Raw genomic sequence first — 23,368 nt, 5'->3', positions numbered from 1 at the left:
TGCAAACCTCTTTCAAGTTTTATTGTGAAAATTTCCTCTATTCCAATTCATCAGTCACTGAGAATTTATAGCACTTATTTCACCTGTGATTTTTATTCTTACTGCTTGAAGTCTTTCATTGGGGTGGAGGTGGGGAGTGGGTTGCTCATGCCTATGTGAGTGCATTTGGAAAAAAGTGTCATATGTCCTACCCTGCCCCTCTCCACCTTGTGCCTTTGAGATACAGTATTTCTCTGACCCTGAAGCTAGGCTGGTGGACAGTGAATCCCAGTGGTCTTCCTGTGAATTGTCACATTTGGTTCTTTCCCCTTTTTAGATTTTATCTTTGTGTGTGTGTGTGTGTCTGTATATACATACATGTTTCTGCATGTTCCTGTAGAGGCCAGAAAGACATTAGATTTCCTACAGCTGGAGTTATAGAAGGTTGTGAGCCACAATGTGGATGCTAGAACCAAAGCTGGATTCCCTGCAAAAGTGGCCATCTCTCCGGCCCCTACATTTGCTTCATATATCCCTTGCATAACACAGGCCAGTGCCTCCTCTTCCAATCTCTTTTGTCTTTTATATGTATATAGATGTTTTGTTTACATGTATTCATGCACATTGGTGCCCAGGAGGTCAAAAGATGGTATTGGGTACTCTGGAACTGGAGCTAAAGACAGTTAATTGTGAAGCACCATGTGGTTGCTGGGAATTGAACCTGGTTCATCTGGAAGAGCAACTAGTACTCTTAACTGCTTAGCCATCTCTCCAGCCCCCTCTGTCTCACTCTCTCTGACTTGTTGAAAAACACAAACTATACATTTGTTTGCTTTTTAAACTTGTTTGTCCATCCTCCATATTTCTATCTAAAGTGGGAATTACAGAGACTGGAGAGATGGCTCAAGGGTAAAGAGAATGTACTAGTGTTTGAGTTTTGTAACTCTAGCTCCAGGGAATCCAACACCCTCTTCTGATTTCCACAGGTGTCTGCACTCACATGTGTATGTTTCTGCACATAGATACCCCACATATACATGATTAAAAATCTTTTGAAAAATAAGTGGCTGGAGAGAGGACTCGGTGCTTAAGAGCCCTTGCCACTCTTCCAGAGAAGCTGGGTTCAATGTTTAGTGCCCACATGATGGTCCGCAGCCATCTTTAAGTACCATTCCATGGTCCCTCCACCCTCTTCTGGCCTTCGCAGACACTACAAGCATATGGTGCATAGAAAGACATGCAGACAAAACACCCATACACATAAAATAGAAGACTGGGCAGTGGTGGCACATGCCTTTAATCCCAGTACTCTGGAGGCAGAGGCAGGCTGATCTCTGAGTTCAAGGCCAGCCTGGTCTACAGAGAGAGTTCCAGGATAGTCAAAGCTACACAGAAAAACCCTGTTTCAAATAAATGAACAAAACAAAAAAACAAAATAAATATATAAATATTAAAAAGATCTAAAAAATAAAGTGAGTCATTTGAAAAATTAAATAAGGGACTGGAGTGTTGGCTCAGCAGTTAAGTCCTTTGCTCTTACAGAGGACCTAAGTTCAATCCTCAGCACCTGCATGATACTCAACTGTAACTCTAGTTCCAAGATCTAGGCATGCATGTGGTGCACATACATGCATACATATATACATATAGGCAAAACACTCATAACACAAAATAATTTTTAAAAAGAAGCTGGGAATTACACATAAGGGTATGAATAGATTCAGTTTCAACACTTGGGGCCATATTAGTATTGTACAAGAAGGACTCTATCTTCCCCTGGGTTAATTATCGAGTACATTATGGCTGGTCCTAGATGGGGTGATCAGTTTGTTGTGAAGTTCTCATGTGGTAGCTTCAGATATTTATGGTCCTTGTCCAGCTCCACTAGAAATGACTTTTTCTTTGTGGAACTTCTTATTTTCAAATGTGACAATTATCTGTTCTTTAGATTCAGCTCATTTGGTTGTTAAATTTGGTTACTTTGAAGCTGAAATCCTTAGTACTAAACATATAGGAAAGTCACCTTATCCTCCTGTGTGGTGGTGTTGTGTTATCTAGACAGAAGTCTAAATAAGTGAGTGGGACAAAAATTCAGTTCTCTTGATGAATTTATTGTATGACTCTGTTAAAGGTTAGGGTAAATGCTAGTCCCCTGTGTCTACTCCAGTAGAAATTAGTGCATCATGGTCCTTTCCTACCAGTCTAAACATAAAAGGCTAACTGCAGTGGAGAAGGGCTATGAAACGTTCTGGGGAAAGACAATCTGCCTACCTCTTGTTTGTCAGACTTACTGCACTGTGAGACCTCTTTTACAGTGGGCACCTGTTAATCTCACAGTATTATTTAGGAGAAGCTGAGAAGTTTTGAAAAGATTTCAGCCCCATAAGTCTCCCTTTGCCATTCTGGAAACTTAGTAGTGAGCCTCCTAATGGAGGGATTGCTTTCCTGTTTTTCTCATTTTTTTTTCCAATCATAATAAGAAAGGATATGATTTCAGGAAGGAAAACGTGTCAAACCACTAAAATACCTAATGTTATTTTTGTGCTGGGCAAAATTAAGGAGTGTCATCTGTATTTATAGTCCAACCATATATGTTGTCACAGCTTTGATTATATGCTATATAACTGTGCTTTTTTTGGTGTATTTTTTAGTAGAAAATATCTGCTGTGTTTTTATTTTTAATATTTATTTTTGTTTGTGTGTATGTGTGTGTGGTTTATGCATACATGGATGAGGGTACCCATGGAGGCCAGACGTAGGCATCCGGTGCCTGGAGTTACAGGCATCTGTGAGCTGTGCAACATGGTTGTTGGGAACTGGACTCTAGTTCTCTGCAAGAGCAGCAAATACTCGTAATCACTGAGTCATTTCACCAGCTCCTGGCTGCTGTTTCTATAGAAATGGAAGTAGTTGGCTAAAATATACTTAAAATAGAATAAATAAGATTGCCTACACCTTGAAGCACTGCTTCTAATTGTTCTTTTTCTTTAAACAGAAATGCACACTTTGCAGTCAGCCTGGTGCTACTATTGGATGCGAAATAAAAGCCTGTGTTAAAACCTACCATTACCACTGTGGAGTACAAGACAAAGCAAAATACATTGAAAATATGTCACGAGGAATTTACAAGTAAGATAACAACTGTCTGTTTCTTTAACATGCCAGTGAGTTAGTGCCCTTAGAAAGATGCACTACTTTCTTCATCTCTATGCTTCAACAGTGTTTCAGGCAATTTTACAACACTGATGCTGTTGTACCAGGAATGAGGACTACAGTTAGCATTTTTCTCTGACTGTATGCGCTGGTCATTCACTAGTGATCACTCAGGCACAAGACTGTCGTTAGGAAACTTACAGTTTGTTAAGCTCTCCCAACAGCTCTACCGTTTAATTAAATGACAGACAAGTCAATGCTCAATTATACATTATGTAAGCATCTAGATGAAAAAGCTAACCTAACCTGTGGTAAGAAGTGTTTGATATTTTGCTAAAAACAGAAAACAGAATTGCTGGAGCTGAGATGTAGAAGACAAAGGTAAACACGGCACAGGTGTTCTGCTGTACACATGCCAAGTAAGCACTCTAGCACTGAGACAAATTCTAGGGTTGCTTTTGTTTTATTTTTTCTAAAACAAGGTTGTCCTTGCTGGCCTTGAAATCACACATATCTGCCCCCTTAGTGCTGGGACTAAAGGTATATACACCTTGTCTAGCCTTCCAGTCTTACCAAGACGTCTTTTGGCTTTATCTTCACAACTGCACCCTAGTTGAGATTATCCACCATTTTCACCTGCTTCATCAGCGATAGCATGGTAGTTCATCTTGTCTCCTTTCTGCTTCTGCTTGACATACTTGGATTAAAGTACTTGCTTGGTGTGTATGAAGTTCAGTCCTTGCACAAGACAGGGAGACAGAATATCTTCTGAAATTTGGGATTGTATATCACTTTTTGTAATTGGTCTTCCACTTACTTGTGTGTCTATAGTAGCTCCATTCCTTTCATCAGATGGAGAATGAATTTGCTAGGAATCCCTGGAACTTGATTTGCCCTTGAGAGTTGTGAAACACTTCCATGGACTTAATATTTAGGAAAACAATAACTAATATGCAATTAAACATACTTCTGGGTCTCTTGTTTGTAGAAAAAGCAGTTGTACGTTGAGTCATCAAGCCCTTTGGGGGCACATATAACATGCTAATGCTCTCAGGCCGCTAAGCAACAGATAATGCAAATAATTATATAGAGAGCTAACAAGAGATGGGAGACTTCTGTTTTATTGTGTAAGACTTGCTTAACTGTAATAGCAAACCATTCAAATCAAGCTGTACCTGTCTCATCAGTGCATATGTTTGCATAAAGTCAATATAAACTATAAACATAAACCCAGCTCTGTAATCCGATGTTTAAAATTGGAAAATAAGTGTTCATGTGGTCTATTGTAAATTAGTAAAGAAAAACCATGTCATCACCTTCCAGGTAAATGGATGAAAGGCCACTTTATAACTTTGAGTGTCAGTTTCAGAACCTTAGAGTATCATCTCAATGATACCTTTGCTAAGTTAAGAATCATGATAGGGTGTCCAGGAGAAAACAACAAATAGTTTATTTAGCATTGAAGGGAAAGAACAATGACCCCTGATGCAAGGTGGGCCTTGGAATTACAGATGCAGATTGGGTCTTTTTGGAAATGTCCATGTCTGTAACCTACCAGACATGTTTCAGTTCAGTAGGGCTGCAATGAGGATCAAACTTGAGGTGATTCTTGCTCATGCTCATTTCTAATGGAACAATTAGACTGAGCATATGTATTCATTCCGATTAGGAACAAGACAAAGGTGCCAGCTACCAGCATTACCTTCAATTGCTCTGGAGGGTTAGCTCTTGCAACAAGAAAAGAAAGGGGCTACAGCATAGCTCAGTGGTAGTAGCACAGTTGACTAGAACATTCAAGAGGCCCCAAGTTTCATTCCCAGCACCACACACACACACACACACACACACACCAACCCAGATGTACAGTGCAAAGGAATCAAGTTTAAACTCAGGAAAATAAATGAAAGCACAGTAAAATTGCACTGCATGAGATAGATGCCTTTTAAAAGGCAATTTCAGTAATAATTGGTTTAAAAATGTGAAGGAAAAATGTCCCCCCCTCGGTCCCGCTCCTCAACTTTAACCAATTTTAAAAACAGTTGCATTTTGCTAAGCACTCAGATGAAGCATATTACATTTCTTTTTTGTTGTTGTTGTTTTTGTTTGTTTGTTTGTTTTTGTTTTTTCGAGACAGGGTTTCTCTGTGTCTTTGGAGCCTGTCCTGGAACTAGTTCTGTAGACCAGGCTGGTCTCAAACTCACAGAGATCCGCCTGCCTCTGCCTCCTGAGTGCTGGGATTAAAGGCATGTGCCACCATCGCCCGGCATCATATTACATTTCTTAATAGATGGACTTGGCATTAAAAGATACCTAGTCAACCAAATTAATCTAGACACCAATATAAAGTTAAGCAAATCCAAAAATGTTGACAGTTTTCTCTTAGTAGTAATCAGAGCATAGTTTCTGTCTCTAGTAAATTGGTGTGCTCTGTGTAGCAAAATTGCAGCTTAAATAAGATTGATATTCTTCATCTATAAGGCACTAAGAGGGAAGATGTCAGATGCGGGAGGCAGTTGCTTACAATCTGTTTTACATTTATTCTATCTGAGACACTAAACAACTCACAACAATTTTAATGGTTGTGTGGTTTTCCACTATATGGGTTAATTGGCTTTTTATTGGTTCCTGGTTTAGACATTTAGATTAATTTTTTAGCTGTCAGAAAAGTATTTCAGTGCTGGGTTGGCTTAGCTGGTGGAGACCTTGCCTAGCATGCATAAAGCCCTGTGTCTGAGTTCAATCCCTATCATATCATAAAACCAGTTGTGTATACAGTACTTGGGATGTGGAGGCAGGAGTTCAGCAGTTCAACGTCATGCACTACTACATAGCAAGTTCAAGATCAGAATATGGAGGCTGGAAGCTCAGGAATGCTAGGGCAGCCGCAGCCACAGTGAGTTTGTGGTCAACTTGGGCTTTATAAAACTGCCTCAGTGAAACAGAACAAAAAAATCCCAAATTGGTATCACTTGTACCATGTTTGAGGCTCAACTAGGCTACATTTGAGTTCTAGGTCTGTCTGTAGGACTGCTTGTTCTCATTGGCTACATAATGAGACCCTGTCCCCCCAAAAACCCCACATAGCTTGTATTCAATTATAGTACTCCAAGTCCATCCTTACCATCTGTTCTATTCAAATGTTGGTTTTAAACCTAGTGAGAAATAAATTTTAATTGATTCTTTGTGGATGGCACCTCCTGCATCCTGATCCCATTCATCTCCCTGTTCCTTCATATCCTGTCCTCTGCCCCCGACCACCCAAAAATAAAACTTAAAAGAAAAGAAAGGGAGAAAAGTGGGGGAAATCTCATCATGGAAGCCACAACACGTCACAGTGAGTCACACAGTGTGCCCTTTAGTCCATGCGTCTTTACTTGAAAGTATTCATTCGCTGCAATGAGTCATTCATTGGTCTGGTTCCAGGCCTCTGGCTTCTGCTGGGCCCTCTCTCCAGTACTGACCACAAGAGGGCACTGTTCCATCATTGCTGTAAAAATTACCTAAAACCGAGTTTGATTCAGCCCACCACCATCATCTTCTCCCCAGTCTTTTTTCTTCTCTTTTTTTCTTGTTACAATATACTAACTGTATAAAGGGGTTTTGTTCGTTATAGCATGCATGTAACATACTTTAATCACATTTAGCCCTTCGATCTCCATCCTTAATAGTCTCCTTTTTTGTTGCATGGTCTTTCTACCCCCTAGCTTCCACACACTTGTCTTTGTGAAGCTGATCTTAATTAACAGAATGATCTCCACTTCCCTCCATTTTCCTGCACCAATACCAATGCATTTTTTTCTAGCTAGGTAAAAGTCTATTGAGTGCATGTACCATCAGATCACCTTTTCTATGATTGTGTCTGTGTGTGCATGCGTGTGTCATGTGTGTTTCTTGGAATTGAATATGTACATGCTAGGTAGATACTCTAGCATTGAGCTATATTCTTAGCTTTCTCTTTCCTTGTTTCTTTACTTTTTTTTTTTTTTTTTTTTTTTTTTGAGCCAGGGTCTTACTAGGTTGTCTACTCGGGCCTTGAACTTGCATTCCTCCTTCCACAACTAATTATCAAAAGCTACCTACATCATTTTCCCTTAAAAACTTCTTGACCCGACGGGGACCCAAAAATAAAAAAAAAAAAAAACTTCATGACTTTCAAATATACAGTCTAAGAAAAAAAAATCACTCCAGCAAGCACTTGCTTGTTTTCAAGGGAAAGCTACATATACAGGGACTAACTCTGCCTTGGGCACTGCTGCCTTAATCATATAATTTAAGTATAGCACCATTAGGGGGACAATTGGAAATCACATGCCCCTAGAAGTGGACAGGATCAGTTGTAGAGCATCCCGATTGACAGACTGAAGCTGATCAAACTCAGCTTTATTCCTGGTTTGTATGAAAAGGAGTGAGAGAGAACCAAATAAAGTGGTAGTAGACAAATCCAGTTTGCAGCTGCCAAGCTGTTCCAATGCCGTCTTAAAAGGGTTGGTGTTCTGAAATGAAAGGAAATTGGCAGGGCCAGTGTAGATGAAGAGACAGCCAAGTACAATGCAGGGAAATGACAGATTCCTAAAGAAGGCAAGGAGGATGCTCATGATGCAGAGGCACTGGAGGACCTTGAGGAAGGCTGTGTCATGAAATACAAGCAGAAAGTCACAGGGTGTAGAGAATGGATCTCTCTTTCTGTCTGCTCATTTTTCTTCTTTCACCATGTGGGTCCTTGGGATTAAACAAGGGCATCTGGAGGTCGGGGCAAGCACCTTTAATTATTCTTTGGCCAGAGAGATGGCTCAGTGGCTAAGAGCACTTTTTGCTTTTTGAGGGAGGGGATCCAGTGTCTTTTTCTGGTTTCTGGATACACATACATACAAAAAACACAAAGTAAATATTTTTTAAAGCTATAGTTCTCAAAATGTGAATGTAAATTATGTAATTGAAGTAAATTTGTAACATTTCGTTAGTTCATTTGTTTACCTGAAAGTTGATTTTTGGGTTGTTTTAAAACAGGGTGTCACTCCGGAGCAGACCTCACACTTGAATAGCTCTCCAGAGTGTCTAGAAAAGTTTTTTTTTTAAAAGAAATTTGTTACTTTTCTTCTATTTATTTGTTGGAGGCACATGTGTGGCATTGTCTATGCAAGTGGAGACCCTTGGGGAGGCCAACTTTGGGGAGGCCGTTGTCTCCTTCCAGCATGGGGCATCCTCAGGTGCCCTTCCCTGATGATGATGGATCTCATGGTACTAAGCGTGAATGAGGAAGCCCATAGTTTATAAGGGAACCAACCTCTGCTAGTGATGATTTTATTATACTCTCATCAACATTTGACAAAGGACTGTGAGATGTTTGTCTTTTGTCATTGTAGACTATATTGTAAAAACCATAGTGGAAATGATGAGCGAGATGAAGAAGATGAGGAGCGAGAGAGTAAAAACCGGGGAAGATTAGCGATTGATCAGCAACTAACCCAGCAGCAGCTTAATGGAAACTAGGTATGGAAGTGGATTTGACGAGCTCTCTTGTGAGAATACCATGTACACTGAAACAGAAAGACAATGTGCAGCAAGAATTTTAATCCTATTGTATTGAGTTACGAGTGTAGTGCCAGAATGCTGAGGATTGTCTAGGCCTGCACAGTTGTGTTTTTTTTTAAGCTGGTCAGTTTTAGAAGCATAAACACAAGCTATCTACTTTATCAGTAAATATAGTCAGAATGTGAAATCAATAAGCTATCCCTATTTATTCCTCAATAATGTTATATTCGTTATATCACCTTAAGCATCATATTTTACATGTTTTATCATCTTTTAAACAGGTTCCTGGGACAGAGAGAGTTAGAAAACTGAGAATAAGACATCTGTAACTCCTATGCTTTTTTGTTTTTCACTCTTTTCTAAATTAAAAAAAAAGGGGGGTTTGTAACTTTTTACTGCCCCACTCTTAGATCCTTTATTGAACTGCCGAAAAACCTGTTTGTTTTCTGAGCCACTAGATGGCCGAATTTGACATATTGATATTATGTAGCTGTAGTTTGCAGTTTCTGGGAAGCAAGCGAAACACTATTAACCATGTGTATACTGTCAGCAGTTAAAACAGACATTGGATGAAGTAAACTGTATTTCTGGACTGAACAAAGTTCTGCTATTTAGGATGTTTAAGTTTGTAGTGGATCCATGCTCAAAGGAAACCGGAAGCAAAGTTGTACTTCACCATACAAGCACGCCTCTGGTGGCGACACCTGGTAACTTGTGAACCTTTTTTTTTCATACTCAAGCAATGGAAACTACAAATGAAAAGAACCTTCTTTTTATCTTGGCTTCCACAGCAAATGTTAAACGTTTCTTCCAAGAAGTGTGCTGAAGCCTTCCTATGGTCCTTTTTAGAGTTGTTCTCACTGATCAAGCATGGACTCTGGGCAACTGGGGATGATAAGCTCTGAGCTCTAGCGCATCTTCCAAAATTCTCTTGTCAGTACACCTTTCTGTGCTGTACAGAGAACTTCTGGCAAAATAATCTTTGACAGCAGCCAATTAAACCTCTGTGAGATTAAAGAGGTTACCAACGCGCTAAGGACTTTGGACACCATGTCCAAAATGAGTTCCTGTCAAGTGCCCTGTTGTGTGGAACACTTCACATCCTGGTCCAAAGTATATCAGGAGGTCTCCTGTGCTAACAGAGTATAAAGAAAAAGAAAAAAGGCTTTGAGGAAAACAGTATTTATTTTTGATTTTGTGACCACTATTTTAGAAACTTTATTTAATGCTTTCAGTCATTGGTTTGCTTACATATTGAATAGGCTTCTGTGCCCTGCTTTCTTCTAGGGCTCGGAAGTGTTTCTTAATCACCAGGTTTTTAGAAAGGATTTCCACTGGTGTCTCTCACTAGTGGCGCTCTTCCACTTACCTGCTGAAGCACATTTATATATTTCTTTATGGCAAAACCAAAAAAAAAATAGTTGTGGTCTGCCTAATATTACCATAGCACCTCAGTATGAAAGGTAGGGATTCTGAGCTCTGAATTATTAGTTAACCTACCACAATGACCAGATTTGCAAATAACAACGTACTAACTTGACTGTACATTGATCTTTTCTGCAGCTGGTTGAACAGCATTTTTAAATGTAACAGGTGGAAAATTACACTGTGCTTATTGACTGAATTTTTAAACTGCTAGTCCCTTAAGATCATGTTTGTTAAAGTGTGTACTTACACATTTACTTAAATCAAGGGACTCGATGCTTGCTTTATTTTAACCATCTTTTATTGTTATTTTAGAAGGAAACTAGCTTTAGTAGTGGATTGCCTTGTACGTCTTCTCCTTTTGCTCTTAATATGCCATGATGTGTATGTGATTAATTTTCAAGGTTCATCATGACTTGAAGTGCAAGGACAGATCTCAGTTTGTTTACCAAGCGATGTGACTTTTTCCAAAGGATCTGTACTTTATTTCCTTATAACAGCTTGAAAACATTATTTTTTAAATCTTTAAATCACTGTGTCTAGGTAATTTTTACATTGTGTGCCATAGAATTTACCCATGGAGAAATAGAGCTCCTTCATTTTTGGACAACTACTGTAATGAATTTTTTAAGAAAAATGGAAGGTGCCAGGGGTAATTATGGCCAGTCAATAATTATATACAGGACTTCAAATACTATAGCTGTCAGTTGATGGATTTGATATGTAGTAAATGTATGACTTTGTATGGGTTTCTTAGCCCTTTCTCTGCCACTAGCAACCAGAAAAGCACTTTACCTTTTGGTTGGTTAGATAAGTGGCTGACTACCTGTTTTTCTCACTGTGGTGTGATTGGCTAAATAACCTTCATTTAAAACTGAAGTCACATTAAAAACTCATGTTTGGGTGTAAACTTCCAATATTTTGATTCTTTGTTTCTGTTTTCATTCTATGCTGAGTAAAAGTGCCTTACAATGTAAAAATTGTACAGTACTTGTGTTCCCAAGTAGCATCTTCATCACCTGGCTAGTAATTACATTGTGGTATTAATATTTAGATAAATGGACCTCAGCAGTGTATTTACTGTACATCTCTTAAGTCCTTAACTGTAGTTTTAATAAGCATGACATTATTTGGTAAATATATGGCATTTACATCATTTCCAAAAATACTGCCATGGCTGTCTTATGCGTATTTTAGCCTGAAATTTTGATGCGTCTTTTTTCCTGTTTTTTTCTTTGTTTTATTCTTTTTTGTCATTATTAATATTAAAACGTGTAATCTTTGCAAGCGTATATGGAAGATTATTCTGGTGTGTTTATTGCCTTACCAGAAACGTTAGTAGGAAATGTTCTTTAGAGTAGAAGGGTAGACTTGAGTTTCTATACTTTAATTAAAGTTCCTGGGGGGAGGGGGTGTTTTATTTTCATCTCATTGTTTAAAAACCCACACCTGAAGTAAATTTCATTTCAAGGATCAGCAGTTTCAAACTTGAGGTGGTACTTGTTCAGTATACACTACTCAAGATACTAACAGAACAACGTGATCTATACATCTGCTATTGAATCGAATCTATGTACTTGAACAAATGTGTGGATCTCAAATATCTCAAAGCAAAAGTGTTGTAGAATGTTGTTGCTTTTTGAAAAAGCACTGAAGTTAGACCAAGGCACAGTTTTGTTTTAACAGGCATTTAAGTTGATTGTAAAGATAAGGAATGCTTCATGGGTCAAAAATCAAACATTCCTCACATGTTATGTATATTTTGTTCCTGTTATATTGGCTTTATTTTCAAAATTGTAGTTTGTAGTATTAGTTTCCTTTTATTGGTATTCTTGCATATCCGTTCAATAAATAAGTTCTGAATTTCAGATCTGTGTGTCTTTTTGTAAGAGTGTGTATCCACGGTTGTTTGGTAATAACAGTAGTGCTTTCTTGGTTTGTTTACTCTCGCTTTACTCCAAGTGAAATACAAAAATGTAGTATGTTTAATCGTTTGAAGATAAACCAATATAGGAGGAGGGCTAGAGAGGTAGTTCAGTAGTCGGGATCGGCCAGCATACTCTCGGCGCTGAGTTCAGTCCCCTGGTGTGATGCATACCTCAAAAGCAGTTGGACTGGAAGAGTCTGGTTGAAAATGAATGTGAACAGTTTGGAGTTTGACAATATAAAGATGGCGTCATGCAGAGGAACAGCAACCTTTTAAAGACAATAGAGTCGCATTCTGTCTTGGTCCTTCTAATACATGGTTCAGATCCCCAATACAAGTCCGCTGCCACCAAGTCAGTTTGTAAACTCTGCAAATGAACACATCAAAACACCCAGTACAGATTAGCTGACAAGTAATGGTCATTCAGCTATTCCACCTGCTTACTGCTGGAACTTTGTTCGTGTGTTGAGCTTGATCCTACCCAGGTCAGGAATCAAAGCTTCAATTCATGGACTGTATGTCTCCCATATGTAGTTTCTAACTCTGCATTCTTATGGAGGGATAGCTGAAACGTACAATGATGTGCTTTTCTACAAATGCTACCTACTGGTTCCTGGCACAAGTTTGTCTCTATGTATTTAAAATCCATGATTAAGTCTCTCTAAATGACTAATAAAATATGGAAATGAAGAGCTATATGGGTTTTTTTTTTTTTGCTAATACAACTGTTGACAACTTGCTTATTGTGTCCATCTGCAGTTCCTAGCAATTGCTAAAGGTCATATTGAAGCCCTGCTACCATTTCCTAGGAAAATTCAATAACCAGGCCATTTATTTAGAGATAAGGTATCATATAGCACAGGTTGACCTGTGATCTCCTCATTCTTCTGCCTCCACTTCCCAAGTGCTAGTATTACAGGTGTGCACAGCCATGCCTAGTAGACCTACTAGGTCTACTAGGCCCATCTCTTTGAAAAAGGATGTGTGTGTGTGCGCATGCGTGTGCGCGCGTGCACACATACACGTAGGAGAAAAAAAGAGAGATGTTCCACTCCTTAAAAAAACCAGAAAACAATTTTGTCATGTGCTGGGGACCAAACTTGCATCCTCTGCAAAAGCAACAAACTGAGCTGAGCCCCAGGTCTACCCTTTATTAAAGATGCCAAAACAAAACCTCCTATTTGTATATTAAGTGTCTAGTTGTGAAGGCAAGTGCTAGTTTCTGTATCACCTAACCGCCTTGTTTGGATGAGGATTCAAGTGGACATTAACAATAGACAACACAAATATATGGTTGACTTTATTTAGAAGATGGAAACTGTCAAGTAACTCTCGCTTGGAAAAAGTTACATTTGAAAATGTTACTATAATGTTACTATGGGAGGTGTGTTGTCCATGAGGTCAGCGTGGTGAAGCCAGTCAGGCCTGACATTTTGTGAAGACAGCAGAGAGCCAGGCATGGTGTCACACATTTTTAATCCCAGCAGTAGCAGTTGGGAGGCAGAGACAGGAGGGCCTTGTGGACCTCTGTGAATTCAAGGCCAGCCTGGTCTACAAAGCTACATAGTGAGATGTAACATCCTATAGAGAGGGAGAGAGGCAGAGGGCAAAGTGACTCATAAACATAATCCCAGCACTGGGGGCGGAGGGCAGAGGCAGGACGATCACACATTTTAGGGCCAACTTGAACTACCTGGTGAGACCCAGTCTCAAAAATAAACAGTGGTGCACAGCTTGTAATTCCAGCACTTGGGGGATCAGGAGTGTAAGACCACCCTCATCTACCTAGCAAGTTCAATACTTGCCTGGCCTCCTTAAGAATTTGTCTCGGAAAAGAGAACACATCACACACTTCCAAATTATGCCTTTGCCTTCTTCTGTGGCTATGTTATGATGCTAGCGGGGAGATAGGGAAAATGAAAGCCAGATGGACAAGGCCCTAGCTAGGTGTATTGTATGACTGATAATACTTGAATAAAGCGATGTGAAAACAGTAGGGCTGTTTAAGGAGCCTGTTAGAACCTGTCTTGAGAGAGAGAGAGAACTGTGATGTGCTGGGTAATCTTGGAAACAAGACCTGTTACTAGGTATTAAGAGTTAGGAATATCGAGGCAGAAATAATGTAACATGGATGCTGGGTTTCAAGATGTTCTTTTGTTTTCCTGTAGAGTGATTTCTCCAGAAGGGTGAAGTGCTTCCACATATTTTAGAAATCAGAACCACTTAGGATTTTGAAATTATTTATAAGAGTAATCTAAGGACTGGAGAGATGGCTCAGCAGTTGAATTTATACATTGAACAGCTCAACCACCTCCAATCCTAGTTCTAGGGGACCCAGCACCCTCTTCTGGGCTTCTTGGGCACCTGTACTCATGCACACATACCCACATATGCATATAATCAAAAATAGAAGTAAATCTTATGGAACATTAGTTTAAGATGTGTTACATTTGTTTATGCCGTGGAACATTTGTTTAATGATGCAAAGATGTGTTGCATTCTTTTATGTTGCATTTGTGAAGCTGTGTTCCTTTGCCTTGCCTATCTAAAGCACCCAATTGGCCTAATAAAGAGCTGATTGGCCAATAGCTAGGCAGGAGAAAGCAAAGATGGGGCTGGCAGGCAGAGAAAATAGGAGAAATCTGGGAAGAGAAGATAGGAAGAGCAACAAAGGGAAGAGAGGACGACAAGGGCCAGCAACACAGCCAGCCAAACGGAATAAGAAGGAAAGAAAAGATATGCAGGAATAGAAAAAGGTAAAAGCCTAGAGGCAAACGGTAGAGGGGATAATTTAAGAAAAACTGGCAAGAAATAAGCCAAGGTAAGGCTGGGCATTCATAAGAATAAGCCTCTGTGTATTTGGGAACTGTGTGGCAAAGAGTTTTTTTTTTTTTTTTTTTTTTTTTTTAAAAAGAACAAAACAAAAAAACTAACCACCAACAAAGTCTTTTGGTTTGATTTTTGAGACAGGGTTTCTCTGTGTAACAGTCCTGGCTGTCCTGGAACTCATTCTGTAGACCAGGCTGACCTGGAACTCACAGAGATCCCTGAGTGCTGGGATTAAAGGCGTGTGTCACAAGCACCAGATAGAAATAAATCTTTTGTAGCAGTTATCTGTAGAGACTGGAGAAATGGCTCAGGAGTTAATGCTTGCTGCCCTTACAGAGGACCCAAGTTCAGTTCTCAGCACCCATGTTGGGCAGCTAACAACCACCTGTAAAGTCCAGCTCCAAGAAATTCCACCCCTCTTCTGGACTCCTCAGACACTTGCACCCATGCATGTACACACACACACAATTTTTTAAAAGTAATCTAGGGTCTGGAGAGATGGCTTGCAGAGGGACTGGGATCAGTTCTGAGAACCCATACCCTATGGCTCACAATCTTATGTAAATCCAGCTCCAGGGAATCCAATGGTTTCTTATGGGCTCTGCAGGTGTCCACAAGCGCGTGCATGCACGTACCCACATAATTAAAAACAGAAAAAGTAATCTATAGCCTTAAAATGGAGCAAATTCTTGATATATGCTTAGTGGTGATGAACCATGAAAACATGCTTAAAGAAGCCAGATACCAGCCAGGCAGTGATGGCACACACCTTTAAATCCCAGCACTCGGGAGGCAGAGGCAGGTGGATCTCTTGAGTTCGAAGCCAGTCTAGTCTACAGAGTTTCAGCACAGCCAGAGCTACACAGAGAAACCCTGTCTCAACAACAACAACAAAAAGAAGCCAGACACAATAGATCACATTCACAAATGGTATGACTCAATTTATATGAAGTTCTCAGAAAGTCAAAGGTAAAAGGTAGATTATTATTGGTTGCCAGTGGCTACAGAGATGGAGCAGTTGAGGGACTATTAATAGGTGGTTATCTGTTGGCAGTGACGAGTGTCTTAAATAAGATAATAATAATTGGTGATTGTATGACCTTACAAATATGCTGAAGTTATGAATAACACACTTTATATTTTTCAATTAATTTCTCTTTTAGATTATAATGATAATTTTATCATGTTACCCTTTCCTTTCCTCCCTTATAATCCCTCTTTGTTCCCTTTCAAATTCATGGCCTCTTTTTTCATTAATTGTTACATGCATATGTGTGTCTCATTCTGTATGTTAGCCATATGGCTATTTCAGGGCTGAGCACTGGGTAACCAGTTGGCACGCTCTTCCCTGAGGAAGACTGTTTCTCCTGCTCTCGGCACTCCTCAGTTGCCTATGGTTCTTTGGGTAGCGTTGAGGCCTCCTGGGCTTTCCCCCTTCCATGTTAGCAGGTCTATTGTCATTGTCCTTGTTCAGCTGATGTTCCTGCTGGTGAGACTTCGAGTGTAGCTTCTGACATTACTAGAAGACACACTCACATAGCACACTCCCCGGTCCTCTGGCTCTTAGAGCCTTTCCAGCCCTCTTCTGCCCTCATTTCTGAACCTTAGCCGTGAGTGAATGAACACACTTTTCAAAAGGAATTTTATGTTGTCTGCCTTTTATCTAAGCATTTTACAAAACTAAAGCTGGGAATGAGATCACGTGAGTATGGTCCCTAGCACCTGTCTTACCCAGGAGGACAATTTTGACTACCTGAGACCTCTCTTTTTTTTTATTATTTATTTATTTATTATGTATACAATATTCTGTCTGTGTGTATGTCTGCAGGCCAGAAGAGGGCACCAGATCTCTTTACAGATGGTTGTGAGTCACCATGTGGTTGCTGGGAATTGAACTCAGGACCTCTGGAAAAGCAGACAATGCTCTTAACCACGGAGCCATCTCTCCAGCCCCCTACCTGAGACACCTCTCTGTCTCTCTGTCTCTGTCTCTGTCTCTCTCTCATCAACACAAATAACAACAACATAACCAAATTTAATGTGTTGTCATACACATTTAAAATACAGAAAGGTATATGAAGCCGAATTTGAAATCTCCCATTTCTGCTCAACTGAGTCTCCAAAATTATTGCATACCTTGTACATGCTTTTATACAGATACAAGATATACCCCCACTCACTCTCTCTGCCTATCTTAGGGTTTTTATTGACTGGCAACTCTTATAAAGAAAAACATTTAATTGGGTAGCTTACAGTTTCAGAGGTTTAGTTCATTATCATGGCAGGACATGGCGACATGCAGGCAGACCTGGTGCTGGAGAAGGAGCTGACAGTCTTGATCCACAGGCAACAGGAAATGAACTGTGACACTGGGCATAGCTTGAGCATAGGAGACCTCAAAGTTCACCCTGACAGTGACACACTTCCTCCACCAAGGCCACACCTCTTAACAGTGCCACTCCCTTTGGGGACCATTTTCTTTCAAAGCACCCCTACCCCCTCCCCTCCCCGGTGTGTGTGTCTAAAGACCTTTAGGTGCATGGGAAGGCCAGAGATCAACATGAAGTGTACTCTTCAATTGTCATATACCTTCTTTTTTGGAGATAGGGTGTTCCACTGAACTTGGAGTCCACTGACTCAGCTGCTTTGGCTGGCCACAGAGCTCAGGGATCTGCCTGGCTGCCTCCTCATGTTAGGATTACAGCTGTGCACCACACCTGCCATTTTGTGTGGGTTTCGGGGATCTTAACTCTGCCTCGCACGTGTGCACACAGCAAGTGTTTTATCAGCTGAGCCATCTCCCCAGCCCCAGTTTTCTTTGAACATGAATAGGATCACACTTATTAATGTTGAAATGCTACTCAATTCTGTACCTTGCCTTTTGCACTTCAGCACATATAATGTCAGCACATGTAGTTTCTCATGTTCTTCTTAGCAGCCCTATTTGAAGGTGTGGATGAACTAGATTTTTTTCTACCTAGTCTTACGTACACCATTACATTTTTAGGCAAGTAACGTCTTAAGCTGAGTTTCCAGATGTGGAGCTATGTATGTTTCATGGTGTGATTAGAATTGCTATCCAAAAATTCCATGCCATTTAAAAGGTTAAGTTTACCTGCTTCTCCACTTTAGAAGGATACAGGCAGCCATAATGGCTCAAACCTATAAGGTGAGACTGGAGGATTGTCATCAGTTTGAGGCTAGCCCTGGCTACCTAGTGAGTTCTAGCCAGCCATGACTATAATATGAGACACTGTCTCAAAAAAAAGGGGGTGCTAAAATTAGTGGAGGGAAAAGCATGGTATAGTTCTTTTTTCAAAAATACATTACATGGGTTTTACATTTTACTGTGAAGGCCGAAGAGACAATATCTCAGTAATACATGAATTGTCCTTGGGAAACCTGGCACTGTTTCATTTACAAAAGAATTCAAAGGCTTTATCCTGGCTGGGAATGATGACTCACCCCAGAAATTTCAGCATTTGGGAGGCGGAAGCAAGGAGAATGAGGAGTTCAAGGTCATCCTCAGCTATACAGCTTGTTCAAGGGCAGCCTAGGCTGCTGTGGGACCTTGTCCCCACTCCCCCCTAACCCCAACACACATTGATTTTCTGCTTACTAACTATGCTGGTCAGTCGTTTCCCTTTCATTGGATTTCTGAAGAGGCTAGTGTTTCCAGTTAGGCCTGCTTCTCCACTCAGGGTCATATTTGCTTTAGTTCCATGGCTTGACAAGGCCATACTCGTTTATTGAAGAACTCCCATAGCCTTTCTTCCTGTTGTGTGGTGGCTCTTATCCCCACAGTTATGACTGTGTCTAACAGCTGGTCAGCTTTGTGAAAAAAGAAAGCATCATCTGAACTTCTAACTTCAGCTGCTTGTTTTGGCTTTGCATAAATACAGTCTAAGACTAGCCAGGAAATGAGCTTTTGTTTTGTTTGCTAAAAAATGATTTTTTATGTAGCAGGAGCAAGCAATTTCAATTTAGCAATGTTTACATGGCTGAAAAGAAATTATTAGTTAAAAGAAAACCCAGACAAACAGGGACCCATTATGCTGGCTAGCCAGCATGAAAGTGTCTAAACGAATACAGTCAAGGGTGAATCAACACGGCTTTTTTTCTAATTCCTCATTGCATTTTATGCTAATTGGTACTATAACATTAGTGAAACATGAAATTTTTTTCAAATGTTAAAACGTTATAAAAATAAGGTTTGGTGCCAGGCAGTGGTGGTGCACGCCTTTAATCCCAGCACTTGGGAGGCAGAGACAGGTGGATCTCTGAGTTTGAGGCCAGCCTGGTCTACAGAGTGAGTTCCAGGACAGGCTCCAAAGCTACAGCAAAACCCTGTCTCAAAAAACATAAATAAATAAATAGGTTTGTTGTTTTACTAGTAAGCCAGCCTTTGATCATGTTTCTGCTTAGTTGATCTTTGCCAGTTTGTTAAATAAGGGAGGCAACAAAATCAAATGACTTCATGAGAGCACTTTTTGTAACCTAGAACTTCAGTAGTTGTGGGGCCCGCAACCATTTACCTTTCAGAGGGAAGCCAGACAATTGAAGACAAAGACGTATTCTCAAATGTTCCTGATCCTTAAACCCCAATAAGCTTATGTTCTATAGTTAATGCTGCTTTATTAGCATCTAGAAGCAGTGGTCCATTGGAACCTGGTTTCATGTGGTTTTGGTTACAGAGCAAGCACACAGGAAGATACATGGTTTAGAAAAATACTAATCAGAGAGTTGGAGTATGTGTGATAGAGAGAGAGAATTGGAAGTGTATGTATGTGCACGCACACACATGCACGTGCACACACACTTTCCAAGACAACATATACGGAGGTCAGAGAACAACCTTGGGTGTCAGTCTTTGCCTTGTGCCTTCTTTGCTGCTGGATACCCCAGGATAGCTGGCCTGTGGGTTTCCAGACCACCCCTTATCTCTACTTTATAGCTCATTGTTGAAAGACTGGAAATACAGGCTTGTATTCCAGACTTTACGTAGGTTCCTGGGATTTAAACTCTGGTTCTTGTGCTTGCACGCAAGTGATTTATCCACTGAGTCATCTCCCCAGGCCTCCAAAGTGGCCTTTTGTTTTTTGAGACAGAGTCTCACTATTACAGTCCTGGCTGTCCTGGAATATGCTCTGTAGACCAGACAGGCCTCAAACTCATAAGGATCTGCTTGCTTCTGCCTCCCAAGTTCTGGGATTAAAGCTGTGTATCCCTACGCCAGGCTTAATGTTATTTTTAAATACAACATTCTGTGTAGGCATGTCTTAAAAGAATTGTTCTTAAGCATTTCAACCTATCATATGTACCCTAATAACTTAGGAGAGCTATTGTGTGGCATTTTACTCTTTTTGGTTTTTTGAGGGGCCTACCACCCAGCTCCCAAATAAATCACACACAGAGACTTAGTCTTAATTATAAATAGCCAGCTTGTTTCTAGCCAGCTTTTCTTATCTTAAATTATACTACCTCTTCCCTTTGTATATCTTACTTTCCTTCTTGCTCCATGGCTGACTAGGTGGCTGAGTGGCTGGCCCCTGCTCATTGCTCTCTTCATTCTCAGGTCTCCTAGTTTTTCTCTCTTCCTGCCAGCCCCACCTATCCTTGCTCCTGCCTCACTATTGGCTGTTCATCTCTTTATGAGGACCATCCGGCATTTTTAGACGGGCACAGTAACACAGCTTCACAGAGTTAAACAAATGCAGCGTAAACAAAAGTCACACACTTGAACATACTATTCCCCAACAACGAGCTAACCAGAATATTGGGGGTATGAGAATAAAATGTCGAACAAGACAGTTTGTGTTTAAAGCTAATGACAGAGCTCAATTGGTAGCGTGCTTGCATATGTATGAACTCTCAGGTCTCATTCCCAGGACTTCATAAACCAGGCATGGTGCTGCGCTGCCTACCTGTAATCCCAGCATGGAGGAGGTGCATGCAGGAGGGTCAGAAGTTCAAGATTATCCTCTGCTACAGTTCCATGGCTGTGGTGGAGATGGCAAGTTGCCACAAAAATAGTAGTGGCATTATTTAGTTATTTATTTATTTCATTTATTTTAGGCTTATTAGTTTTTTTGAGACAGGGTTTCTCACTTTATCCCTGGCTGTCCTGGAACTAAAGCAGTTTTGTATACAAAGCACGATGCTGGGGGCTGGAGAGATGACTCAGGTTAAAAAGTACTTGGTGCTCTTAGAGAAGACCTGGATTCAGTTCCAAGACCCACATCAGGCAGCTCAGAACCACCTGAAACTTGGGTTCCAAGGGAGCTGTCCCCCTCTTCTGCCCATTGTGGGCACCTGCACACACCTGGCACACATGCAGACAAGCAGACATATGCACACATAAAGATAAATCTTATTTGAAAAGCGTGTTGCTTAGGAAGAAGGCCCGACATATTTCCTTTCTCCCTGAGGAACAGGCAGGTAAGGAGGGTGAGTCTACAGACTGCCTCTGCTGTGAACTTTGGAACACTTCAATAACAATTCCAATCCAGGAATTGGAAATGTAGCCAGGAGCTCATAGATCACCTCCTAGAAAGAGCAACACAAAACCTGAAATAGTCACTTTGTTATCCATTTATTTGAGTTTTTCCTGGAAACTCTCACTTTGATTTTCATTCCTTTAAGACAGCTCCACTCCTTTTCTGACCTTTTTCCTTCCCCCTACCCTAATGTCCCATGATTGTGTCGTTTAGTCTTCTGCCACTATAAGACACTACTTAGCTCGGCATGATAGTGCACACCTGTGTAAGCTTAGCGTTTGCCAGTGTTGGAAGGCAGAGGGAAGATAATCAGGCCTTAAAGATCATCCTCGGCTACATAGTGAGTTGGAGGCCTACCTGCGCTATATAACCCTTTATCTAAAGAAACAAGGGAGGTGGAGGAGGAAGTCTGTGGAGATCAGTGGGTAAAGTGCCTGATGCGTAAGAATGGCGATTCAAGTTTGGATCCCCCAGCACACATGTCAAAGGTAGCTAGGTGTTGATGTGCATGCATCTAATCCCAATGCTGGGGCATGGAGCTACAGACTGAGTCAGCAACTCTGTCTCAAATAAGGTGGAGAGCATTAAGTAAAGATGCTGGACACGGATTCATCTCTAGACTCAAAGCACCTATGCATGAGTGAGTATACACAAACATACCATGTAACACACACACACACGCACACACGCACGCACACACGTGAAAGAAAAAGGAGGGGCAGGAAAGATGGCTCAGTTGGTAAAGTGCTGCTCGTGAAAGCAGGAGGTCCTGAGTTTTTTTCCCGGCACCCACATAGAAAGCTATGTATGGTTGTCATGTGCTTGCAATCTCAGCTCTGGAAAAGCAAGACAGGAGAATCTCTAGGGCTTGCTGGTTGAATCAGTAAGCTCCAGGTCCAGTTAGGCACCCTGTTTCAAGAAACCAGCTGGAGAGTGACAGGGGAAGACCTCCAACATTGACCTCTGGCCTTCCCATGCACATGCACACACATGAACATCTATGCATGCGTGTACTCCTTCCCCAAGCACACGCCATGAAAAAGGGGTTATTTGTGCTGTCAGATTTGGAACTTCCAGGGCAAGATGGGTGGTGCATTCCTTTGGGTCTCTAATGAGGCCTTCCATGACAAGAGCACGTAAAACTGCTCCTGTCATACACTGGCACACTCCTTAAAGGTTCCACAGCCTCCTAATAGCACTATCTGGTGAACGAGCTTCAACCAGCAAGTTCTAGAAAGTCTTCTCCCGTGCTTCTGACCATGCCTAGTTTTTACGTGTGCCTCTGGGAGACACTAGCTCAGACTATAGCACTGAGGTTCCAGTCTCTGCCATGCCATATTCTCAGCATCACCTGTGTATTCCACACATGTATCCATTATTCAGAGAAGCCCCACACTCTCAGCTCCTCTAATGGACATTTCTAGCCAAGGTGATATCTACTCAAGCATGAGTTCCAAACTAAATGCTCCTGACCTGAGCTCTTGCTGTCTGCTAGCTGATTGTTTCCATCTCCAACTCCATCTGCTCCTAAGTTTCTCAGACTCTGTCCCTCTGTCTTTTAGATCCATCCTCTCTTCTTTTTTATATCCATCCATCCAATCTATTTATTTATTACATGTGTGTTAATATGTGGGCTTGCATGTGCCATGGCATGTGTTCAGAGGTCAAAGTGTTATAGGAGGCTACTTGTTTGTTCTCTGCTGCTCAACCCCAAAATAACCACACAGAAACTGTATTAATTAAATCACTGCTTGGCTCATTAGCTCTAGCTTTTTATTGGCTAGGTCTTACATCTTAATTTAACCCATTTTTATTAATCTGTGTATTGCCACGTGGCTGTGGCTTACCAGCAAGGTTCCATCTGGCTTATGTCTCTGATGGGGCTACATGGCTTCACCTTGACTCTGCCTACTCTCTCTATATCTCTTTCAGCGTGACTTTACTCTGTTAAACCATTAGCCAATAGCAGCTTCTTTATTAACCAATGGCAATAAAACATATTCACAGCATACATCGCCTCCCACAT

General features: G+C 40.8%; 1 protein-coding gene across 1 annotated transcript in view; it reads left to right on the top strand.

Moving 5' to 3' along the window:
- The window catches only part of Phf6 (PHD finger protein 6), a 41,427-nt gene extending 29,470 nt beyond the window's left edge, over positions 1 to 11,957 (top strand). Inside the window, exons 10-12 of the mRNA XM_050121671.1 lie at positions 2,975 to 3,108; positions 8,496 to 8,622; positions 8,946 to 11,957. Of these exons, the coding sequence (XP_049977628.1) occupies positions 2,975 to 3,108; positions 8,496 to 8,622 (261 nt within the window). The 3' untranslated portion in view covers positions 8,946 to 11,957. The remainder of the gene's footprint in view (positions 1 to 2,974; positions 3,109 to 8,495; positions 8,623 to 8,945) is intronic.
- The last annotated feature ends 11,411 nt before the right edge of the window (positions 11,958 to 23,368 follow it).

The sequence above is a fragment of the Alexandromys fortis genome, unplaced genomic scaffold (assembly GCF_014885135.2).
Source record: "Alexandromys fortis isolate MF-2015 unplaced genomic scaffold, M_Fortis_MF-2015_v1.1 scaffold_194, whole genome shotgun sequence".
Lineage (NCBI taxonomy): Eukaryota > Metazoa > Chordata > Mammalia > Rodentia > Cricetidae > Alexandromys > Alexandromys fortis.
The sequence above is the reverse complement of the archived record's forward strand: the minus strand, read 5'-3'. Positions and strand labels throughout refer to the sequence as shown.